This window comes from Apostichopus japonicus, chromosome 15 (genome assembly GCF_037975245.1).
Source record: "Apostichopus japonicus isolate 1M-3 chromosome 15, ASM3797524v1, whole genome shotgun sequence".
Classification (NCBI taxonomy): domain Eukaryota; kingdom Metazoa; phylum Echinodermata; class Holothuroidea; order Aspidochirotida; family Stichopodidae; genus Apostichopus; species Apostichopus japonicus.
In genome coordinates, this window is record NC_092575.1 from 28370354 (window position 1) to 28395415 (window position 25062).

The following is a 25062-nucleotide window of genomic DNA, read 5'->3' on the forward strand; positions in this document are numbered from 1 at the left end:
TTATCCACTAGAGAGCTTGTGTAGGAGAAGGCCTACTTATTTTACACATAATTTCCTTTTTAATTAGAATTAATACCACTTTTCTAGTAATTTTTGTTTTCATACCAAGCGGCCTATTTAACATAATTTAATATTCTTAATTTGCAAAGAAAGGTGCGAGTTGCTAGCATTTCGTGAATCAAAGCTGTTACCATTGGATCTGTGTAGCAATTTGATCATGCTACATAACATAGATCTTCGTGTTGCTATAATAAATAAAAAACAAATTTCATGGTGACCCTGATGAGTGGCAATCTTTCAAAAGTGAAAATGTCCTTTGGCTTGTCAGTCTGTCTTACTGAATTATGTGAAACATTCATTTTAAGCAAACATTCATGTACCCCTCAAGCAAAGAGAGGGGGATTGGGATGCATGACAGTGGGGGGGGGGGTGGGGTATGTGGTTGGGCTAGCTGGTTATGCCATTCACAGACCTGCAATCTATAACGGTAAAATGAGAGAGGCCTAAACTGTCTCTCACATGTAAATGAACATTGAGGTTCCTGTATTCCGGTGAAAAGTGCCTCACGACATGGAGAACAGTTTGAGAGCTGTTTTACAATACTCTACAGTTACTACATACTAGAGTTTATAAACATCAGTTTACTATATAGTTCTCCTGATCACCGTGTAGATAAAATATTTGTCAATACTGTCTATAAAACTAAATTCTCTGTATCAACATGTACATTTTAAGAAAGTAAAATCCAAATTTAATAGCAAATATTTAATGATTTGGGGAATTCATAAGTGATGATTCTTACCTGGTTCTAGTCTTCTTAATTATGCGCATACTAAATATGAACAAATCTGTAGAGAAGCTGGATTGTGAAAGTGCATAAGTAGGAGACAGGTAGGTGGGGATGTACATTGAAAGCACCTCGAACCTATGACTTTACATCTTATCAAACTTGCTGTACTAAAGTAATAATTTTCAGGATATTTTTGATATATTTTAACAAACATTTCTCTTGATTTCCAGAAGCAGCCCACCACTAAATCAGTAGTAACTGAGTTGTTCATACCTCAAACATCTCAGTTCATGAATATGTTACCCAAATTGAATGAGTTTAAAGTTTAGAAATTTGATGATTTCAATACAAGATAGTACAAAAATAACCATCTTGAAATTTGTAATCTAAATTAGCAACCTTTGGAACCAAACCTTTGTTTGATCTGGTCAAATTACTAAAGCAAACATCTAGTTCTGTGTGTAAATATTAGAAGGCCTGATGAAGGCGATTGAAATAAAAACAAACTAAGAACAAATTAAAAGACAAAGATGGACAGACAATTAAATTAGACAAACACGCAATGAATGGAGCAAAATTAGTTTTACTGATATGTACCCTGTAACTTGATACTGTCATGGAGTGTTTTTACTATTTATATACCCTGTAACTTGATACTGTCATGGATTGGTTTTACTAATATGTACCCTGTAACTTGATACTGTCATGGAGTGGTTTTACTATTTATATACCCTGTAACTTGATACTGTCATGGAGTGTTTTTACTATTTATATACCCTGTAACTTGATACTGTCATGGAGTGTTTTTACTATTTATATACCCTGTAACTTGATACTGTCATGGAGTGGTTTTACTAATATATATCCTGTAACTTGATACTGTCATGGAGTGATTTTACTAATATGTACCCTGTAAATTGATACTGTCATGGAACAGTTTTACTAATATGTACCCTGTAACTTGATACTGTCATGGACAGTTTTAACAAACCTCAATGGGAAACTATTTAATTATGGCCTGATATGACATGTTTATAATGTAGTAGCAACTTGTCAAGGACCAATGATGTTCAATGTACCCTTACATTTGATGCTAAGAGACCAATTTTTGGTGGAGTTTATAGAATTTATGAAACAATAGAATAACATTAACATGATATGCTAAACTGAGGAGGCAACCTCATCATCAATGTAGTCTTAAAAGAGCACTCCAGAGATACAATATAGCATATCTTAATATCTTGAAAACCACAATATCTGTATAAACATTATCCGAGCACTCAAATATTTTTTTTAGTTTTTTGGACTTCTGTAAGACTAACCTTGTGCCTACAGTGATCAAGTGAATTCATAAATGTCATTGATAACGATGTTATGAGGGCTTGGAGGGTCATGTATTCAACAATTACACCCCTAAGTGGCATTCCTTTAAAACAAAGATACTTCAAAGCTTTCTTAATGTAACCAATTACAGTCATGTTGTGAACAAACAATGGAAGTGTCAGGTCAAAGGTCAAACCATAACTCAATCTATGATGTTATCCTTTAACTTTTCAAGCCACTGCTTGAATTTAAGAATTCTGATAAAAACCCTGCTTGTAAGAGTGAAGAGTGACCAAGCACTAATTCTTCATTAGTCTGTTGTGTTTTTCCTAAATGTAAACCAAATTTAAAAGGGGAATAAAAAATCGAAACAAAAATAAGCATATTATGACTCTCAATACCAGCACTAGTCTTGCATAAAAAAATTGGCAGATAATTATTTTATGATTAATTTAAAATCTATCCTGTAGGTTCCATGCTACAGTTGCTTTCACACTTCTGTTAAATTTTTCTTTAATTGTTCCTGATCACTGGAGCCAAATCCAATGCTCTCTAAGTAGTTGGGGATAGATCCGTACCTGAAAACCAAACGAAAAAATGAAGAAGCATAAACAGAAAAAAGCCATATCATCATCTGGTCGATAACTTGATATTGTGTTTTAAAGGGTGTGAAGACTCGCGCAAAAAGAATCGTCTAATGCCGGTAATCTGACCTAGTTTCGACTGAGGTGTAACAGAAGTGTTAGACACCACCATTGATCCTAGAAAATATACACACACAGTTTGCTACCATCTGTAATTATAGACACTCGTGTACAGTCAGTACATACAGCTGTGGCCAATACCCACAGCACAGTGTACAATCAATACAGCGATGGACATCTCAGGTCCAGCTAAAGATATCAAGGTATCATGTTTTATTACTGTACTGTCTGCATTTTGTAGCAACACGAACAAAACGTCACTCGCAAGCAACGGAAAGTTAACTTTTTCATATGGCCGCATGCGGTTTGGGGCGAGTCTTCAATGCCTTTAATGTGGCTTCATACAAGTATATAAGCAAAATGCAAGTCATATTATTTTGGTGATAATTCTTCTTAAACACAAATATCTGCTAGAAGATGCAAAGCAAGCAAACCTTCCGACAGAAATATGTGTTTATGATTAGGTATCACAGAGACAATGGTATGAATTTATTTTTGCTAAGGCCAGTATTTGTATTTAATTGATTATGGCAAATTCATATATTGCATTGTGTAAGCCTCTTTGTAACAATGTTTAATATTAACAAAGATGGTAATCACAGAAATGATTAATAGAGATGCTGTCTGGGTGGTATCAGCACTGTTATGTATACACATACACATAGCTACATACACAATGCATTAATCAATTGACTTTGATCATGAATAAACATCATGACAAGTTCAGTTTGTCCATTAGTTAATTATAGTCTTCTTTCAGTTGCTAGGTGATGATCAGAGATAAGCCTGCACATACTCAGACGTTACAGGGAATAATTTACAGTTCAAATTTTGCACAGTAGTTTTGAAGGTCACTCGACTTCCTGTTATAAAATACTTTGCAATGATTCCTGCGTCCAAAAACTGCTATATATGCATTTTTGCAGTTCTATAGAAGTATTTACCAATTGCAGATTGCAATGTGATATGGGTCAATCCATGCCAAATCAACAGATTTTTGTATTGATTCCACCTCGACCCCCTCAGAATCGCCTGAAATTGATATGGTGTCTTGCCACATGTCTCAAAGGATGAAATTGGGCAAAAAGACTTTTGAAAACTTTTTAGTTGCTAGGATACGGCCATGCCTAGCAACGAAATCCAGGTTGCATTTTAAGAGCCCTAAATTTGTGTCAAGTTTGTGATATATATACCAGATAATTATTAACCCATTATCAATGAAAGAGAAGAGATAAATCAATATAACTTGAGGGACACTAATTAAACTACTTAAATTTCAATTTATAGATCTGGGTATTCTGAAGTCTATTGTTTAATGTATAGCTGCAGTTAATTACAAAAACTGGAAATTTCTACCATATTACCATAACCAAAAAGGCAAAATTCTGTGTATTTGGTCAGATATTTCCAACTTGTGTTAAGTGGCAGGACTAAATATTTGATGATGACATTTCTCATGCCCCCCCCCCCAAACTCCCAATTTCTCTTAGACCAAAGAAGTACTATACACAACAAATCATGATGATATGTGCTGTACTCATTAACCTGGTCATTTTAACCATTAATTAATATTCACCCTCCTGACCTCCCTTGGAAAGAATCTGTCGAGATGAATTGTTGCTTGGCGACCATTGGTTGACACCAATGGTAGCTACTTTTATTATCAAGGTCATTATTTACATTAACAATCCTCTCTATTGTTCGATGTCAATCCTATCATACACAATGTACACACATGTTAATATCTGTTAAAAATAAACATTAATGCTTTCTTCACACAGTAAGAAACAATGACACACTAGTCCTAAACAAATAAATCAGGGCTAAAGAACACAACCGATTGGCAACACTCACTCCATACTGTACAACATCTTTGCACCATTTTCTCAACTCTTATATGCGTCTATGGCTTATTGGCCAGATGCCAATGTTTCTATGGCAACTCAGATCACTGAGAATCTAGTAAAATGTAAGGTCAGGTGTGTTGCACCTAACCCCCCCCCCCCCACCTACCCTCTAGCCTTTAGCCCCAACCTCCGGTATACCCAAGCCTTACATCAACTGGTGAAGAGCAAACAATTATAAGACCTACATGTAAACAGAGACAGTTGATAGGGATCTGTACATAGGGACATTGTTTTACAAGGACATTGTTTTACAGTGTTGACATCAACAGGGTTTCTATTTTACATAGCACATGTATGCAGTACACAATACACAGTATGCAGTTTTTATCAATATCGATAGCCTGAGCTGTGTTGTGTACATGTGTAGGTGATAGAGGAGAGAACTATTAATCCTTGATCCAGCATCAAGGACCAGCCTCTGTTATCAGTATAAATAGCCGAGATAAAAGATGTCAAAACAAGATAATTATGACCTCGTGGTCACACAGATCCATTTAAAAAGTATATTCATCCTAACATGATCTCAAAGAACTAATATTGGCAGTGCTGGCATCAGGGCCGTCTTAACGCATGGGCCCATTGGGCCCTGGCCCAGGGCCCCGCGATGTCAGGGGCCCCGCAATCGTAGTAACCCCATGTCTTAATCTGGGAGGAAAACTTATTTAATAGGTCATTATGCCTGATTGAATTCGATACTTGACAACTTGTGACGAGAGTTGGTGAAACACACGTATGAGAGTTTGACATTAAATATTCGAATCTGAGTTGGCAACCCTGGAATATACAATGCGCCGAGGGCTTACAACACCAGACAACTCGGGTCCGCGGTCCAAGCACCGGTCATTTTTTCAGTGCAATTCTCACCCAGGAGAATATATCCGGTAAGTTGATATTCATTTTCCATCACTTAAAATCGATTACCGTCATACTGTATAAGGTCATAAATAAAAGAGCCTTTCGGCACATCAATGATCAGGTGGAATTGATCCTAAATCTTATCTACTGTAATTACTTTGTGAGCTCTTTATAGGCATGTCCATGATGTCCTAGTAGAAGAAGTGAACTGCTCCTATGCTATGTCCGATGTCTAGATAACCCTTTACGTCCCAATGTATGAGTGTGTCATACATTGGAGAAAAATTGTTCAATTTGTTTTTAATTCCATAACCCAACACCCCTCTGAAGGGAAGCATGGCTTATTTGAAAGAGAACAGTCATGGCTTTCAATTTAAATTAGTTTTTATGGGGGGGAGGGGTTTGGGGGAGAAATTGTTCATTATTTTTCTCGAAACTTTGTTTACATTTCATTTGACCCCGATTTTGACCCCAGGTCAAAAAAAATCTAACTCCCACAAAAAAAAACACAAAAAAAATATTTGCTTTCTAAGACCTCCCAATATGTACTGATTCTGTACAGAGACCTACAGCTGCATTAAGTTTCGGATTAGGGAGTAATTGCTAAAATACATCACAGAAACCCTGTTTTCCCAAAAATTTGTGTCATTTTTGGTCCAAGACTTTGAACAAAAAATTTCAAGACTCTCCCCCCCAGATACCATATCTAATTATATATATCATTCGATTCCTTATGGTTTTCTACGCTGGTGTGTATTTTTTACATTTTTTTTAAACGATATAGCAAATTTTTTCAAACTCACTTGATTGAGGGGCCCCGCTCCATTGCCGGGCCCAGTGATCTCTTAAGACGGCCCTGGCTGGCATCGATAAATGTACAGCCAAATTAGGGGGGTGATACAAAGTTCAATTTTATTTTTAGTGTGAACACCGGAGCAACTAAAACTTACATCAGTTGAAGATATGTGGATTAAATTTATCCTGTGTGAAATGTTACAGACATGATATTGACTATCTCAACAACAATTGAAGCACTTTAGTAAGGACATTTTCTGGGATTCCATAGCAAAAGAAAGAATAAAAACGTTTCAACGACAGACAGTTTTTCAATGTCAGTTTAATTTTGGATTCCCCCTCTCTTCCTGGTCCCTCTTCTCCCCTCTCCACCACCAAAAATGTATTTGTTGTTTCCATGAGCTTGATACCAATATTAAAATAAGGAATACAAGCAACTCATCTAGGTTACAATCTTTCAGTTTACAAGCACTATTTTCCCAATTTTATCCTCTAATACAGATCAGTTCCATATCTGAATTTGTTCGTAATTCCTACATGTCTTTCAAACAACTTACTTAGTCCTCAAGTAGCTTAAGATTTCTATCATGGTTTCTTTTTTGGCCTCAGCAAAAGATTCATCCATCGACCAATTATATCCAGCTGAAATATTCTGCATTACCTTCCCTTTAACCTCCTTTAGACCTGCCTGTTAACAAGGAGAGTAAAATGGCACATATGATATAGGCATATATACATCTGTATTAACTTTGTCAAGATTAACCGATTAGAGATTAACAATTAAAAGAGGAAGTGAAGGGTTTAAAAAAAATTAATCAGAGATGATTATTAGAAAACAATGTCAAACTACTTCTTAAAAAATCATTCACTGTTCCTATTCCCATAACAATACACACATGAAGATAAATTACTAGTAGCAGGACATACAGTGAACTAGTTTGGGGGGGGGGGGTGAGGGAGGGAGGGGATGGAATTAGGACTAATGAAAAACAATGGTAAATTCAATTCATCAAACAGCCAGACTCTGTTAAAAGTGAAACTCTCTTGAGCTAAGCCTAATTCTGTACCATCTTTCTGCAAGTAGCGCAGTACATGTACAAAGTCTATATTTCTGCAGACACCAGCAATTTGAACAATTAATACACTTGAAATGTACTTCACAAACTCACAAATCAATGTAAGCAACACTGGGATAGATTTTCCTACCAGCAAAGCTAATTAGTTTAAAAGTTGTTACAGCTTGCCAGGCATGTACATATACATGTAAAGATCGTGCAATGATGGAAAAAAAAATTCTAGAGCAATTTATTGTAGTCCTGCCCATTTGTATAATCGGAAAATAAACTTTGTTTGTATTGCTGTGAAGAGGTCTAGGGGAAGGGAGGGGTTGAGTGGAATAAAGGGGAATAAGAGGGGTAGCCATGTAGAGAACATGTTAAGGGGAGTGGTTAAAAGTAGATGTAGCAGGTCTCTGATGTCCTTCATCTTGAAAGTAAGCATACTGTAATTTTTTGAAATTGATCTACTGACCTCAGACAAGGCATAATCATCCGCAATGTAATCATCAGAATGACCTAACACCGATTGAACCAAAGCTATCAGTATCCCAGTCCTGTCCTTTCCAATCGCACAGTTGACTAAGGCTGGTAAAACCTCTGGCTGAGTCAGTAGTCGAAGACCTGTTGAGAGAAAACTTGTCTGGGTTGGTACAGTACTTCATACTCCAATTACTGCAATTCCACAATGTAGTTTATTGTAAGGTTCCCTGCCCATTTACATGACTATATCAGTTAATGTGAAGGTATAGTACTTTGTTATTAGGGAGGCTCTGTCTACAGCAGGGCTATAATTAACCGACATCACTAACATTAAATTGCAGTAATGCCCCCTGAAGAAACATCCATTAACTACAGGCATAACAACTCTCAGGAAATGTTTTCAATTTTAATCATATTTGCATACTTTATTTGCTGGAAGTAATGGATGTCAATGAACTTACTGGTGGATATCTGCTTTCCGCTCAGATCTAACATATCTTTGTAGGAAGAAGCGAGTCCACCAGGGTTGATCAAAGTCTTTGAAAAGTATTGCGTCGCGTATTTACTACCGAAGATGGCATCCACTGCTAGAAACAGAAATAGTTTAAACCCTTGTAAGATTGATAATCTCTTCAACATTGGTATTATTAAATGATAGCCAATATAATTAATTATATATCTCCTTCTTGGAGTGTCACCACACTTGGGTTTATGAATTAGTTCCGTTTCCAATGGCCACTGTGATTTTGTATCACCTAATTCTTTGTTGCTGAATATTACACGATGAACTTCCCTGTCTTGGTCCAGTAGCTTGTCACCCCGTGCTTTTTGGTATTCTTGGACAGATCTTAAATCTAACACAGTTTTCAAATTGAGCTCCTCTAAAATCGCACAATCTTCTTCAGTGATGTTATCTTGTCTCGCTGAGCGAAACAGCCTTCCACTCTTTACGACACAACGAAAATTGTACACACTCTTGATGGTTGTACTGGCAGTGCAGTTGTCTTCCATTGTTAGGACTGTGTGACGTACCCCGTCTGATGAGTTACTGACCCTGAGATCAAGAAAAATAGGCCGATAAGTTAACAGACCTTTTACTCTCCCAGGATTACAGGAAATTGGTCTTTCAATATTTCATTAGTAAAAGTGATGCAAATATGTTGCCCTCCAATGCAGTACCATCACTGATATCACTTGTAATCTTTGTTCAAGGCTAAACTTATTTGGCAATTAGTTCCAACCATCCAAATTGACTCCAATAACCAGCTACTTCCTGCTTTGCAGTAATAATAACTTCACTTCAGCATAAACTCTGTAGCATGTTTATACAAGGAATGACTCACCAACAGGGCTAGTAAGATTTTAAGCATAGAGAAGTAGCATTTAGGAATGAATGCTCATAGAGTCAAGGGTGAAAATAATCAGTTACTCAAAACTAACCAACCAAAACTAACTAGGATATTGATTGGCTTTTAGTCTGCAACTAGTTGTCTACAAAGTTTCGTCTGGGTGCTTCGTACACAAAGCTCAGTACCACTTTTTTTTTTAAATTGTACTGTATGTAAACATGTTACTACTTTACATGGGAAATATAACATAATTAAGAAACATATCAAAAATTGAACATGGAAACTAAATTCCCTCCAAAGTATACATATTTCATGTCTTGTAAGATATATACCTGCAAGCTGCATTATTAATAGGGTTTTCAAAACCTTGCAGGCCATGGGCAATTTCCACACAGCCAATGCTACACTTTGCCCACCTGTAGTGAAATAACCATGGTTTTGAAAGGTTAATATACAGTAGTAAAGGGGAAGAGGAATACAGAGAAAGGTAAGTGGAGAGACAGAAGATGTACTGGGGACACTTGGGGCAATATAGCTCTATCCTCTCCCTCCCTCCCCCTCCTACCCCCACCCCCATGTAACACCACTTTCATGTACAATGTTAAAGCTCACAAGTCACAATTCCCCTCCAAATAAAATAAACTTAAATAATATATCAGGGAATGACCTAGTTATACACACTCAAGTGGCCCAAGGTTCTACACAATACCAAGTGAACATGGGGCAACTGTCACAGAAACTTGGTCCACGATCCTTAAAACAATTCTTTCACCTCTGGTCCGGTTCTGGATTATCAATCCATTAAGTACGCACAAAGCTAGGCACAGTGCATATGTTTTGACTGGACATTTAAAACTTAAAGAATACGTTGTGGCTATTCGCACGAACGTAATCGTGCGAATAACATTGACTATTAGCACGCATGTAACTTGACCAATGGGCGCTCGTGGTTGATGTAACCAATGAACTGTCCTGATATGTGCTGGCCGGGAGGGATGAACAGGACATCGATGGACAATAACACAGCAGTGCATGACAATGGAACAGGAATTTGATAACTATGGGGATTTTCAGGGTTATGTTCAAAGGATATGGATACTTTTTCTATTTTTGTAATAAAGGATTCCAAAACCGTCGAAGCAGCAAACAAGCTACTAGATGAATTAAGTTCATCATATTCCTTATGCATTTTAAGAAAGTTTTGCAACAAATCTTTTCTGAAATATTCCAACAAAATCTTTAATTATTTCTCTGAATTTTCCCAGAATTGATCACATCTTTGATTTCTCTCATATTTTACAGATTTGGCTATTGATTTTGAAAAAGATAACCTTTTTTTTGAGAATCAGCAAATTTTCATCGACCAAAATCTTCAGGGGGGCTAGTGGGGGGGGGGGGGCAAATCGACCGTGCACACCCAACACTGTGGTTGGGGCCATGGTTTACCTTCCCCGCCGACTAAGTGCTTTTCTAATCACTACATTCTAACATGCCTACTTATACCCACATACACGTTCGTGCGAATAGCAATCCTTATTGGCACGCTTTCGTGTGTAAAGTCACTGTCTATAAGCACGAGCATGTTCGTGCGAATATCGATGTTTATTGGTACGTCAACGTAACAATAACGGTTGTTATTGGCACGTGCACGTGCCAATAGACACGACCTAAAGAATAAGATAACACAACACATACATTGATACCACGTCTGTCAGTACTACAATCCAATTCCAAGATGTCTACAATAGGCTTTGTGATTCTGACAGAACATTCTATGTGACAAGCTGACAACTAAAATGGATGTATCACAATATTACTATTTTCTAGTTGTCAAAAATTAAAGCCTTAGAAGTTGAGCGCAAATTAAGCAAACCGTGTCTTTTTTCTCTTACCTCGTTCTCGTAGTCGAAGCCTTGTATCACTATCAGACTACAAAACTGTCTGTAATACTGTTTATTGCCGTTTCGCACTTTTGATCAGATCAGCTGTTCCGAGTATTTTCACCAAAGACTATTCACCTTCGGGAAGAAAGGACACAGGATATTTTGGTGTAACGAATGTAATTGTTATCGGGGACAGCGCCCGCGGTATTATGGTACCCGTGTAAGACGCGCCGTTGGTAACTTCGTCACGGTTATGTTGCTGTCTCGAGAAGTTGTGTTGCCGTCGCGGAAACTGAGGTTGCCGTCGTCGCTGAAACTGAGGTTGCCGTCGCAGAACCTGAGGTTGCCGTTGCGAAAACTTAAATTGCCCTCGTAACTAATATGTTGCCTTCGCAACTAATTCCGTAACCCAATTTACCCCCCGTCCAATCTAGGTGGACAAGTTTTTCTGGTGTCGATTTGGGCAGCAACAATACGATGATCTTCTCAGTTCGATAAAAACACAGACTAAATTAGTAGTGTAACATACTATAGCAAGGTGGCATATTATGTGTACGTTCTATACCGTACATGATGCGCAACAATTCGGTACGGTATCATGATACGGGGTAGGCGTCACATAAATTAATGTGGTAGGCTGGCGTGGGCTTGTAATTCTCGCTATACATGCCAGGTACAGCCAATGTTGAAATGTCACCGGTTGAAGTGAGAGAGCGCACACCTTCAAAAGTCTCTTCTCGCATAATGCAACGGAATTTCTCGCGGAAATAGAATGAAATTAGACGATGGAATATAATTGGACAACGGAAGTTTCCGCGACGCCAACCTAAGTTTCAGCGACGCCAACCTAAGTTTCCGCGACGCCAACCTAAGTTTCCGCGACGCCAACCTAAGTTTCCGCGACGCCAACCTAAGTTTCCGCGACGCCAACCTAAGTTTCCGCGACGCCAACCTAAGTTTCCGCGACGCCAACCTAAGTTTCCGCGACGCCAATCTAAGTTTCCGAGACGGTAACCTAAACCTGCGCGGTAACATAAATATGGTACAAACGGAACGCCAAATCTATGACACCAGTGACGTAGGAAGGTACTTTTGAGCGGAGGGGGGGGGGGGCTGAAGACTGATGGCCGGCCTGGGGAGGGGTTTAAGGGGAGGGGTGTCCCCCTCCCCTTTGGAAATTTGTTGCATTTCCAGGTGACCTCAGATGCAATTTGGTGCAATATAGCACACTTCAAAACCCACTCTATATTAGTTACAGTTACAATAACACTATGGCATGATAACACAGGTCAGTCTACTGTACGTGGCTATACACACCTCCATCAAAAACAATACTGAGGGGTCTTGTACTCAATGTTATGAATCCACACATACCTTGGACCTTGGATCACATCACGGTCACATTATGAAAACGTGCTCCTTCTTAATTCACAACTTGTCCCAATATATCAGCCATGACAGACTTTGTGACTAGAAGTTGTTGCAAAACGTAGCATAATTTGGCTTATTTTTGCACTTAAGCAACCTTGAATGACCTTGGATGACCTAATGGTTTTTATCAAAAATGTTTCTCTTGATGATTTACACAATCCCAACCTTGATAGACATTTGATTCTCAAGTTATTGCAAAAATACTAGTTTTTGACCCCTAATTGACCTTGTTGACTTTGAATCATACCGTTATGTCTGGAAACGATCCCTTACCCCACACACAAGTCCCAAAAATATCAACCATGTCGGACCCTGCCAGTGGTAGTTTCACAAGTTATTGAGAAAAAGAAATGACCTTTGGTGACCTTGGATCACATCACGGTTATTTTGGAAAATGCGCCCCTACCTCATTCCCAACTTGTCCTAATATACCAGCCATGTCAGACTTCGTGATTGTTACAAAAATTGGCATACTGTTGGCAGTTTTTTGCACATAATCAACCTTGAATGACCTGATGGTTTTTATCAAAAATGTTTCTCTTGATGATGTGCACTCTGTCCTAAACTTGTTTTGCCTACAATGTACACACAAAATGTTATTGCTAGAAAAGTGTCAAAACCAACTTTTGGCCCCTCGAGGGGCGATCGCGATCACAACTTGAGAACTGGGTGTCCGATTGAAGCGGGAGTTGGTTTCCTATATATAGCACAAAGAGCTTTATCATATATCAAAATATTTACAAACTTTCTCTGTTTTGCCCGATCTCCTAAAATGAGCATATTTTTCAAGATTTGACCTTTGACCTTTTGACCTCGCGTTCAGATGTAGTTTGACACGCTGATTCAAAAAAGCAACATGACAAGGCTGTGCGACCATCCTAACTGCATGTGCTTATTAAAAAAACAAAAAAAAATGACCTCTGATAACTTCGCACACGAAGGTCGCACAGGGGTCAACCATGGACCATTTTGATCGGAAGGTACCTTTGAGATCCGATTATGACCACGAAAATTCAAATAACCAAAGAAACCAATAAAGGTCACGGGAGGTCAACCTGAGGTCAAATGTCACCTAGATGCGGTCGATTATTGGATCACAATAGCGTAACTCCCAACCTTGATGGACATTTTGTTCTCAAGTTATTGCAAAAAATACTAGTTTTTGACCCCTGATTGACCTTTGTTGACCTTGGATCACATGACCGTTATGTTTGGAAACGATCCCTTACCCCATTCAAAACTACTCCCAAAATATCAATCATGTCGGACCCTGTCAATGGGAGTTATTGTTTGTTTTAATATTTTGGTTTTTTGGCCTCTAACTGACCTTTGGTGACCTTCACATGCACCAAAAACAATAGGGCACATCTACTTAATGTGGTACTAATATACACCAAATATTAGATTGGTCCAAGCTTCCCTACTTGAGATATCGTGTTTACAAGCGAGGCGTCACACACACACGCGCGCGCATACACACACACTCTCCGCCTGCATGAATGCATAGGTTACGATTATCATCGAAACCAAAAATACAGAAAACACAAAATATCAGACCCGATTACCATAAAATACTTGTCCAAAGCATAATTAAACCCATTTACACTATTTGCAAGTGCAATTTTAAGTGAAATCGAATTTCACTCTAGTGAATTTAAGAATTCTTGAAATTTGTATAGAAGTTTTGAATTAGTTAAATGAATTTAGAAGTTAAGAATTTAGAAGTTTTAAGTAAATTTAGAATTGAGCTTAAATGAAATATATTGACCAGCGTGAAGTGCATTTCGCTCAAGCAATAGGTATTCCTTCACTTAAGTGAAATTTATTCCACTTAAGTGAATTGAATTCCACTTAAGTGAAATGCATTCCACTTGTGTGAATATATTTCACTTAAATGGAATTGCGAGATAAATGTTAAAACGGCTTGTCATTACCCCCCCCCCGGCCCTCCCCCATGTGGCCACGGGTAGACAACAGAGGCCAGCTTCACATATAGGTAGTGTTAATACGGATGGGAGGGTGTTGGGTCAGACCTGATCAGCAAAAACAACATTTGTAGTGGTACGTAGTTTGAAACTATTATGGCATCTATGGGCTTCCGTACTTGGACGAAAACCTTTGGAACTGAAACTGTTTGCGTGCACATAATATTTATAATGCATAATCCTGAGCCATTCAACTGCCTGTACACATAGATGTCACGGATCGCTAAAGACCTCTTCCCTTCATCCGTGCAGAGTCAACTCATATTCTCATTCCATAGATCATGCCGAACCTACTCTCAGACGACGGCAGGAATGTTCGGTTGCCTACCGGGAAGCTCATGCCCGTTCTTGGCTTAGGAACGTACACTGTATGTATGCTCTAATAACCTTGCTATGTATTATAACTGTTAGTTCGGAAATGTTAATGTTTCTATAAATACGCTCTGAAGAGGAAGGTAGCACGAATGAATTATGTTGCATGAGGATAGTTTCGTCCAGTGCTGTGATAGGTTAATCTCAAACCGATTTGACGAATCGAATTGACCGCTCTAATTTAAAAGCTTCATATTATATATAGAACTGACCAATCTAAAGAACTAGCCTATATATACGCATGCTTTGCCAGAATGTGGTATGAAAGGTAAGAACCAGGGACGGCCAATAAAACAGTGACACGTTTTGGGCAAGTTGGGGAAGAGAAATGGCGATGCCCGACATTAATTTTGTATATATGGGGAGGTGTCACTGCCAAATGAGAGCAAAGTTGGGAGTACAATGCGAGTGATACAAGCGAAGGTTTTTTTGGGTGGGGGGGGGGGCATGGCATTTTTCATGGTAATGAGGCTCCAGTGATGCACCAAGGGGAGAGGGAAGTCCCTTTGGCGACGCATGCTGAGAAGGGATTGTGTAGGAGGGATGGCTGCGGGGAGGAGTGGGTGTTGGAGGGGCTCAGGAAGATTCATCTCAAAGGGTTAGGCAGTAAATTCCGAACGGGCTAATTGACCCTTAATGTCTTTTCTATGAGGAGAAACTTAAAAATGCCAACTTGAAATTTTTTCGAAAAATTATATTTGCAGATACCATCTAGGGTGTTATCAAATCTTGTAAAGTAATCTTCACATACTTTTATGTCGTGATCCATTGTTTGAAATTTTTGCTGAATCATTCCAGAACCTCGTGGTGAACTTTGCCCTTTTACTGAAACTGACTCGATAAAAGATGTATTCGGTCTGTAGGTTGGTTAACACCCGCAGAATTAACGCATGCGTAGTAGACCTATTTCGTATATATATAATATCGCCTATATAAGAACTTTGTGTAACCAATCGTACTTGTCTCATGTGAAGGATACGTGATCACAGGGTGATGTGCTATTCCCTGCAGTGGGTTACACCCGCTGCAGGGATGTTACTTTCATCGTGTTATTCATTTACTTCCAAATACGTTTTCCATGCTTAAATGCTTACGTTCGATTATGATATATGGTGGGATGTGTCAAACATTAATTTATTGTTAACAATAAATTATTAATTGAGAGAAGGTAATTGTTTCCATTAGTTTTCTTATCGCTTGAATGTACCTCTGAAAGGCTATACGTTGCCTATACCAGTAGCTTTTATAAAGAGCAATGTATCGCTGGCGATACATACCAGTAGCTAAACAGATTCGCCCATTTGATATTTCTCGCTATAAGGCTATACATACCAGTAGCTGTAAGGCTATACATACCAGTAGCTTTTATAAACAACAATATATCGATGTAAGGCTATACATACCGATAGCTTTTATAAACAGCAATGTTTCAATTTAAGACTTTACACACCAGTAGCTATTATACAGCACTGTATGGCTGTAAGGCTTTACATACCAGTAGCTTTCATAAACAGCAATGTATCGCTGTAAGGCTATACATATCGGTAGCTGTAAGGCTATTCATACCAGTAGCTGTAATGGCTATACAAACCAGTAGCTTTTATAAACAACAATGTATCGCTGTAAGTCTGTACACAGCGTAGCCTTTATACACGGTAATGTATCGCTGTAAGGCTATACATATCAGTAGCTGTAAGGCTATACAAACCAGTAGCTTTTATAAACAACAATGTATCGCTGTAAGTCTATACACAGCGTAGCCTTTATACACGGTAATGTATCGCTGTAAGGCTATACATACCAGTAGCTGTACGGCCATACGTACCAGTAGCTTTTATAAACAGCAATGTATCGCGGTAAGTCTATACATAGCATTGGCTTTTATAAACAACAACGTATTGCTGTAAAGCTTTACACAGCAGTATAGCTTTTATAGACAGCAATGTATCGCTGTAAGGGAATAGGCCTACATAGCATTGGCTTTTATAAACAACAATGTATATCTGTAAAGCTTTACATACCAGTAGCTGTAAGGCTATATATACCAGTAGCTTTTATAAACAGCAATGTGTCGCTGTATAAGGATATACATAGCATTGGCTTTTATAAACAGCAATGTATCGCTGTAAAGCTAAACACAACAGTATAGCTATTATAAACAGCAATGTATCGCTGTAAAGCCATACATGCAGTAGCTTTAATAAACAGACTCGTCCATTTGATATGCATCGCTGTAAGACTCATCCACGTATTTGTAGTGAACTACGCATGTATCATGTAAGACATTAAATAGAAAGTCTAGCGTGTTTTGTGTTGTCGTGATGGGGGAGGGGTTACAAAAGGGATTTATAGGACTACCAGATTATGTTTGCGGATAACATCTTGTATAATCGGGTAGTTATCTACCCCCTCCCCTCCACCTCCTCGTCTAATTGCCAAATGAATTCAACTTTGAGATTAATCTTAAAAGCGAGTGAGACTGTAACTGGGTAAACGACCGAACGGGGATCATCCCTGCAGCACCTAAGCTACTTATGTACAAAGGCCTATACCTGGCTCATGCAGACCGTTACACAGTGCCAAAATATTAGTATAGCTACACACGGTAGATGTTTATACGGTGACATCACTATGCTCCGACGTCTCTATGTTCCGACGTCTCTATATTTCGACGTCTCTATGTTTCGACAAAAAAGAAAAAATTCGGAGCAAGTTTTTTATCCAAAACTTTGTTTGTACCAAGACCATTATTTTTGTGATCCCAATTTTTGGTCACAAACACTGTTTGCGTCACAACGAAATTTGGGTCACAATTTTTTTTTTTTTGGGGGGGGGGCGGGATTTTGGTCCCAAATAATTTGGTCCGAAAAAAATGTCCAAACAAAATTTGGTCACAAAAATATTGGGGCCTGAAAACTTGTTTTCTTGGTACAAACGATTTTTTGGAAAAAAAATTGTCCCGAATTATTCCTTTTTGTCGGAACATATAGAGACGTCGGAACATAGAGACTTCGGAAGATAGAGATGTAACCGTTTATACTACGCACGAAGTCGCAACTTCAAACATCGTGTTGTACGGTACAACACCGCGGTATGAATGCTATAATCGAATGGTACGTCGACCACTTACAACACGTTTTTCTTTCTCCTTAGGGTGATCATGCGGACCAGGTGTACAATGCCTGCGTAGCTGCCTTGAAGTCAGGCTACAAACTCTTAGACTGTGCATACGCATATGGAAACGAGGAAGAAATAGGGAGAGCCGTGAAGGACTGTATCAAAGATGGAACCATTAAAAGAGTGGATCTATTCATAACCAATAAGGTGAAAACAGATAAATTTAAATGGACAGAAATCTTTGAATATCTTTGTATGAATACTTTAAATTATGATCACTAGGATGGGAACATCGCGATGCTGGTTGATTTGAATAACCATTTATGGTAATAATAGTGTAATAATAAGGTAATAATAAGTGTTTCTCAAATAATAAACGGACTCCTCTTCCACTTTTTTTCCTTCTTCGTTGTATTTCTTTATAGCTATGGAATACTATGCACCGTCCTGAAGACGTTAGACCAGCATGTGAAAGGTCGTTGAAGACTATGGGCCTCGATTACTTTGATTTGTATATTATACACTGGCCTTTCGCTTTGGCGGTAGGTCAGACATTATTTGTTATGTAGTCTACACTGAAATTGATTTTAATATATTGTATCAAAGGAATCTACCTGGAGATGTGACACATATTGCTAGCCAAAGAGAACTTTAAAATATTTCATTTTAGCTTCAACTTTAAAATTTTGTTTCAGAGAACATTTATGCCTATGACAGAACCATTATACCACGTTCATGGTCACTGAATTTAACCGATGATACACTAGCTTTTCGATATGAATTATTGCCACGCATGGGTTATTTTTACGTTATATCCGATATTATGAATTTGCTTGTTTATCATCAACGCAGAAACCGGATGATCCAAACCAATTCTTCAAGCTTGATGATGAAGGAAAGAAAATCATGGAGAACGTTCCCATTGTGGATACGTGGAAGGTAGACATCGTTATTATTAACAGACAAATATAGTTAGTTTCGTGTAGGTTTTGATAAGGAAGCCAATGTTATTAAGATGTTTATCACGTGACATATCATTTCTTGTCGCAATGTTTTACGTTTATTGTTTCAAAAGTCTGAGTAATATCTTGTTTGATCTATGGTTGAGCTTGGTTTGAAAAAAAAACGTCTGAAGATCGGTACACATTCTTAGGATAAGTTGATAACATCGTGCATTGTAACTAATGACGTCATCACGCTGATGTCGCCAGCCAGATCGTTTGCAGGGTGAAGTCACTAGTGAAACAGTGTTTGTGTTTTGTGTCTAAGGAAGGGTGATTAAAGGTCTTTCTATTGAAGTATGATGCGTCTCTGATCACCCACCACCTCTTCAGTTTTCATGACTTTCTTCGTTATACCTACCGTACCATTTAATGAACAGGGTGAGCTGTAAATCAGCTAACAAATATTTTAATTACCTTACACAGGCGATGGAGACTCTGGTTGACGCTGGTCTGTGTAAGGCTATCGGATTGTCAAACTTTAACATCAATCAAATGGAGAGAATCAGAGCCATTGCAAAACATCCAATCTCGAATAACCAGGTATATTTAATGTTACACATCCAATCTCGAATAACCAGGTATTTAATGTTACATGCACATTCTCGAAAAACCAGGTATTTAATGTTACACACCCAATCTCGAATAACCAGGTATTCTATGTTACAAATTCAATCTCGAAAAACCAGGTATTTATTGTTATACACATCCAATCTCAAAAACTAGTTATTTCATGTTACAAATTCAATCTCAAATACCAGGTATTGAATGTTACATATCCATCTCGAATAACCAAGAATTAAATGTTATACATCCAATCTCAAATAAAACATCTCACTTTCTTCCCTCTATCGGATCCAACTAATACGGAAGGGAGGGGATGGGGGGGGGGGTTGCATTTCGATGTAAGGCGATTTTCTAGACGACGACAAGCCTTAGCAAATGTAAGACTGAATGGTTCCAATAATTCGACATGTTGTGGGAGGAATGGACCTGGGGTTGGTTCCAATCAGTATAGATACCTATGCTTGATACGCCATTATGTGGTGTTTCATTTTTCATTTTTTCAACAGGTGGAAGTACAGCTCTATCTCTCTCAAGTCGAAATGCTGCAGTATTGTACCAAAAACAATATCACCATGACGGCTTACTCTCCGCTCTATGCACCACGACGTATCTGGTATGTTGAAGTTGTCTTAATCGTTGTAGTGTAGAGGGTAGGGACGTAGGGGGGGGGGTTCTTACCGTCCCCTCAATTATTGCGGAATCAATACATCGTTTAGAAAATACTGCAAGATATTGGTAACATTTTGGAGGTTGTCATGGGTATGTGCATTTTTTCGATTTAACTTTAAATAAAACTCTTATTCCTTCTCAGGCAAAAGGAGGGGGATCCCCCACCTCTTCTTGACAACGAGACAATTATTGCTATCGGCAAGAAGTACGGGAAATCCCCTGCACAGGTGATGCTTCGCTTTCAAGCACAGAGAGGGATTGCCATAGTACCAAAGAGTTTTACACCATCGAGAATCAAGGCCAATATAGACGTAAGACAAACAATATATCGCGCGACTATTTCCAATACTTCCAGTATACGATCGCCAGTCGCCACACGGCCGGGTAGATAAGGGAAGAGGGTGATGCAGAGAGATGGTGTTGGAGAGAGGGGTGTTGGAGAGGGGAGTGTTGGAGAGAGGGTGTTGGAGAGGGAGGTGTTGGAGAGGGAGGTGTTGGAGAGAGGGGTGTTGGAGAGGGAGGTGTTGGAGAGGAAGGTGTTGGAGAGGGAGGTGTTGGAGAGGGAGGTGTTGGAGAGGGAGGTGTTGGAGAGGGAGGTGTTGGAGAGGGAGGTGTTGGAGAGATGAGTGTTGGAGAGAGGGTGTTCGAGAGGGAGGTGTTGGAGAGAGGAGTGTTTGAGAGAGGGTGTTCGAGAGGGTAGATAAGGGAAGAGGGTGATGCAGAGAGATGGTGTTGGAGAGAGGGGTGTTGGAGAGGGGAGTGTTCGAGAGAGGGTGTTGGAGAGGGAGGTGTTGGAGAGGGAGGTGTTGGAGAGAGGGGTGTTGGAGAGGGAGGTGTTGGAGAGGGAGGTGTTGGAGAGGGAGGTCTTAGAGAGGGGGTGTTGGAGAGAGGGGTGTTTGGAAAGGAAGGTGTTTGGAAAGGAAGGTGTTGAAGAGGGGTGTTGGCGAGAGGAGTGTTGGCGATACGGGTGATGGAGGAAGTGGCCGTCGAAACAGTTGTGACGGAGTCGGGTGACATTGAGGGAGTGGTGCTGGAGAGATGATTGGTTTAGGAGGCTGTCAGAGGTGGATGGAGGGTGGCATGGAATTTGCAGATGGGTTTATTCCCATGCAATACCTTGATGTTTTGTGAAATGGAATGGAACATTTGGAGACTTCTTTCTGTACAGATTATTAAGGAATTCAGAACTTATTTACGTCACGGAATGATATCATATCAATATTTAAATTGATTTCTATCTTGAGATTTATTTTAATTATTCTAAATATACCGGAATCGCACTCTGTGATTAGTGGGTTTGTTGTGCATGTTATTTTAACTTCAACTTTACGGTATTAGACTTGCTGGATGTATACGTTAGATATATATTTTGCCTTATGTTAGCATCTGTTCATTCTCATACATCTTATTAAAGATATTTGACTTTAAACTCAAAGACGAAGATATGAAAGCACTTCATGGGTTTAACAAGGATCATCGATCGATTGGTGGTTTTGCATTCGAAGGGTAAGTAAATATGGCAACATAATGACATAAGAAACCTAGTTTATTTCTGATTTTGGTGTATTGGGGTAAGTGACTGTATTTAGTTATCGCAAGGTCGAGATGCGCCAAGAGTCATGTCGGTTCCAGGGGGAATCCAGGGGACAAAGACGTCACCGCTACCACCGTTTGCTCCCTTCATATATCTACATTGCCCTGCTTCCATCATATTTCCCGAGTCCCCACATTAACGTTGGGTGTTGGGACTGTATAGACTCCTTCACCCACCCCTCTCGTCAGGCCTAAAGGCCGTAAGCATACTAATCCATTTCTTGTTTCGGTGTTGAAGACAAATATGCCTACCAATATAATCAACATCATGTCATACTAATATACTATAGTTTATTCTGATTTCGCTGCAATGGGGTAAGTGAATATAGCCTAGCTAATTACAAGGTCGTACGTATACTAATCCATTTCTGGTTTCGGTGTGACAATGTAACCATAGGTAACCAACTATAGATAATACCACACGAATAGTACCACTACTAGTCGATTTAAATTTCGTCATTCTGTGGTAGAGTAAAGACATATGACATATGACACGAAGACATATTCTATTTCTGGTTTCGATGTTGAAGCTATGGTAAATCTACTGTAGAAAGTTATTGATGCATGGAGGAAAATTATGATCCTATTTATCATTTTTATAGTGCTAAACTTATACTGATAGAAAGCTAACAAATCAAACTTTCAAATTCAGACTGTCCTATTTCTATTTTGTCGAGTGAGAGCTGGGAAGTTGGATTTAGTGAGATTTAGAGGGACTTCTCATCCAGTTATATAGCAGTGAGCCTGGTAACGGTGATACAAGGATTGCTTGCTCAACTATGGTTACCTTCAATGAACGCGGCATTATAAGCAATACGTCGTTGCCCAAAGTTTGAACTGCAGTAAGGCACATTCATTGCATGGATCAATCATATATACCGCCAAATCGAGAAACTTATCTTTACATAAAATAAGCTGTGGCACAAGCCTTGATTCTGTAACCGCAATGACCTCCTGCTCACTAAGTCACGAACAATACAGAGCTACTCTTCAATAATGAAAGTGCTCAATAAAATTAACTACTAGTTGATTAGAATTCTGCATATTCTATCATTAAAGTACTTTTTAAAATTTCTCCAACAGAATGGATTCACATCCGGAGTTTCCATGGTAACGTTTACTATAGAAGTGTTAACTAAGATACGCAAAAGTCATCGTGGTTATACAGTTGCACCGACTATCAGACTTGACAAACAGAATTGTTTAAATATATCTGTCAGAGATTATGCATGATTAATTATTCGTTTCTAAAATTTTACTATGGCAAAAACTATTGTCTGCGGTTAAAGTGAATAATTTAAAGAACTAACACGATGTGGAAATAGTCCTACATATAATACTGGCAAATATGAATAAAGGTATAGGCTTATATAAAATATTGGCAAATATGAATAAAGTGATAGGCTTATATGTAACATTGGCAATAAGGAATACAAGTACAGGCCTAATATTGGCATATAGGAATAAAAATATAGGCTTAGCCTATATTTAAAACTGGCAATTAGGAATTAAAGTATACTTGTACACAATTCAACAGCTCGGTCATTGAATGATTCAGCAAAGAAAGAGCGTAACCATATCGAGAAAATTCGAGATATTATAAGAAAGGAACAAGGTGTTACTCTTGCCAGTAGATTGACCTCAGCCCCATGCTAGTATCCCAGTCACTGAATCACAGACTGGTAAGACCTATGCCCCCCCCCCCCGCCTTAGACTATACTAGGCATTATATAATTATATATAAATGGATGGTGATGCCGTGTTATGACTCATAAGGGTATGTAGGTCACTTCTTTGAAAGGCTTCGCGGTTTCGGTTTCACGGTTTCGGTTCTTTCCGTGGTGTCCTTCAACCATTCCCAAGTACTCTTTCACAACAATCCACCACTCCCCGTTAGTTTCTATATAATACTATGAATAATAGTGTTTCCAAATGAAATTCGATGCGGGCATGTTCGGAATAACTTAATCTAGACTTGTATCAATTTGTTGACTGAGATTAAAATATATCCAATAGAAGAGCTACATCTGAAGGATATGTCCATGTAGTAGAGGTATACATGAAGGGTATATCCATATAGTCGAGCTATACTACAAGCATAATATCCAAGTAGTAGAACTATATTCAAACATATATCTATGTAGTAAAACTACTTCAAGGTAGTACCATGAAATAATGCTATACATGAAGAATATATCCATTTAGCGAGGTATAAAAGAAAATATATCCGTATCAGATGTAGGCCTGCCTAATCATTTAAATCATTTAATTCGGGGTTTATGTTGTAAACTACCAAACTGACAACTTGATCCGACAACGTTGAATGTGCGTATGTCGTTCACTTCACCTCAAATGAAAAAACTATATACAACTGCACATGATGCATACAGAATGTCTACAAAAGTTTTCTGTATTTTTGCTTTAAATAAAATAAAAAAGTTCATAATATTTGGTAGTTGTCTCTTTTTTGTTCACTTCTTATCTGTACTGTAACAGAATGTGTTTGAGTGCTGCATGCATTTCGTTTGAATTTCCTCTTTTCTTAGCGAGATTTTTACCTTACCACTGGAATATACAGATCGTTGTGCAACTTGTGCCTGTCATAAAGGCTCCTTTTGGGAGTTTTAAGAACTGAATGAAAACATGCAAAACCCAGTTGGATTGACTTAGTGGCGTGCTCAAGGAGGGCAGTCGGGGAAATGGTTCAGTTGGGGATTCTGCATTTAGCCGAGGACGAATTGGACTATTACTGACGGATGTACCCCCCACCCCACCCAATTATTAGCCTCACACAAAGTATTTATTGGCAAAACATTGAGTTTAGGGCTACTCATATAGATCTAATTAGTCTAAGTATGCCCCTTAACTAATGCATTATTTGACACCAGGATAGCACCCCTCCATTATACATCCCTTCATTGGATTGTACAGCAAAATATTAGAGAGAACCAGCCAGAATGAACACAACAGTAAGATCAGGCGCGTATCCAGGATTTTCAAACCCGGGGGGCGCGAATTACTATCTAAGCGGAGCGCCACCATCAGTTGGCGCGCAGCGTACAAGAAAATTTCTTGTTTTGAAACCCCCCAGATCACCGGAAACGGCACTTCTCGGGCTTGAAATGACCAACCAGATGTACACTTTTTGCCTGAGAACCAAGTATTTCCTAATAGTTTTTTTTT

At 38.7% G+C, this 25062-nt stretch overlaps 2 protein-coding genes across 4 annotated transcripts; one reads left to right on the plus strand and one right to left on the minus strand.

Moving 5' to 3' along the window:
• Positions 1-1475: 1475 nt before the first annotated feature.
• Positions 1476-11310, minus strand: LOC139980745 (triple specificity protein phosphatase PtpB-like). 3 transcript variants are annotated; one of them, XM_071992637.1, is made up of 6 exons: positions 11154-11300; positions 9594-9677; positions 8374-8966; positions 7905-8053; positions 6932-7062; positions 1476-2691 (listed from the first exon to the last, which is right to left on the minus strand). In XM_071992637.1, the coding sequence occupies exons 3-6, from the start codon at positions 8921-8923 to the stop codon at positions 2604-2606; spliced, it is 918 nt and encodes a 305-aa protein (XP_071848738.1). In that variant the 5' UTR covers positions 8924-8966; positions 9594-9677; positions 11154-11300; the 3' UTR covers positions 1476-2603. The 3 variants fall into 3 exon arrangements, with proteins under 3 accessions (XP_071848738.1, XP_071848739.1, XP_071848740.1); XM_071992638.1 differs by lacking the exon at positions 9594-9677 and having other exon boundaries at positions 11154-11310; XM_071992639.1 differs by lacking the exon at positions 6932-7062 and having other exon boundaries at positions 11154-11304.
• A 3380-nt stretch (positions 11311-14690) lies between these two features.
• On the plus strand, positions 14691-24327 carry LOC139981135 (aldo-keto reductase family 1 member A1-A-like). The gene is made up of 9 exons (XM_071993322.1): positions 14691-14928; positions 18086-18256; positions 18475-18591; positions 18902-18988; positions 19477-19593; positions 20124-20230; positions 20429-20597; positions 21701-21792; positions 22963-24327. The coding sequence occupies exons 1-9, from the start codon at positions 14842-14844 to the stop codon at positions 22991-22993; spliced, it is 978 nt and encodes a 325-aa protein (XP_071849423.1). The 5' UTR covers positions 14691-14841; the 3' UTR covers positions 22994-24327.
• Positions 24328-25062: the final 735 nt, after the last annotated feature.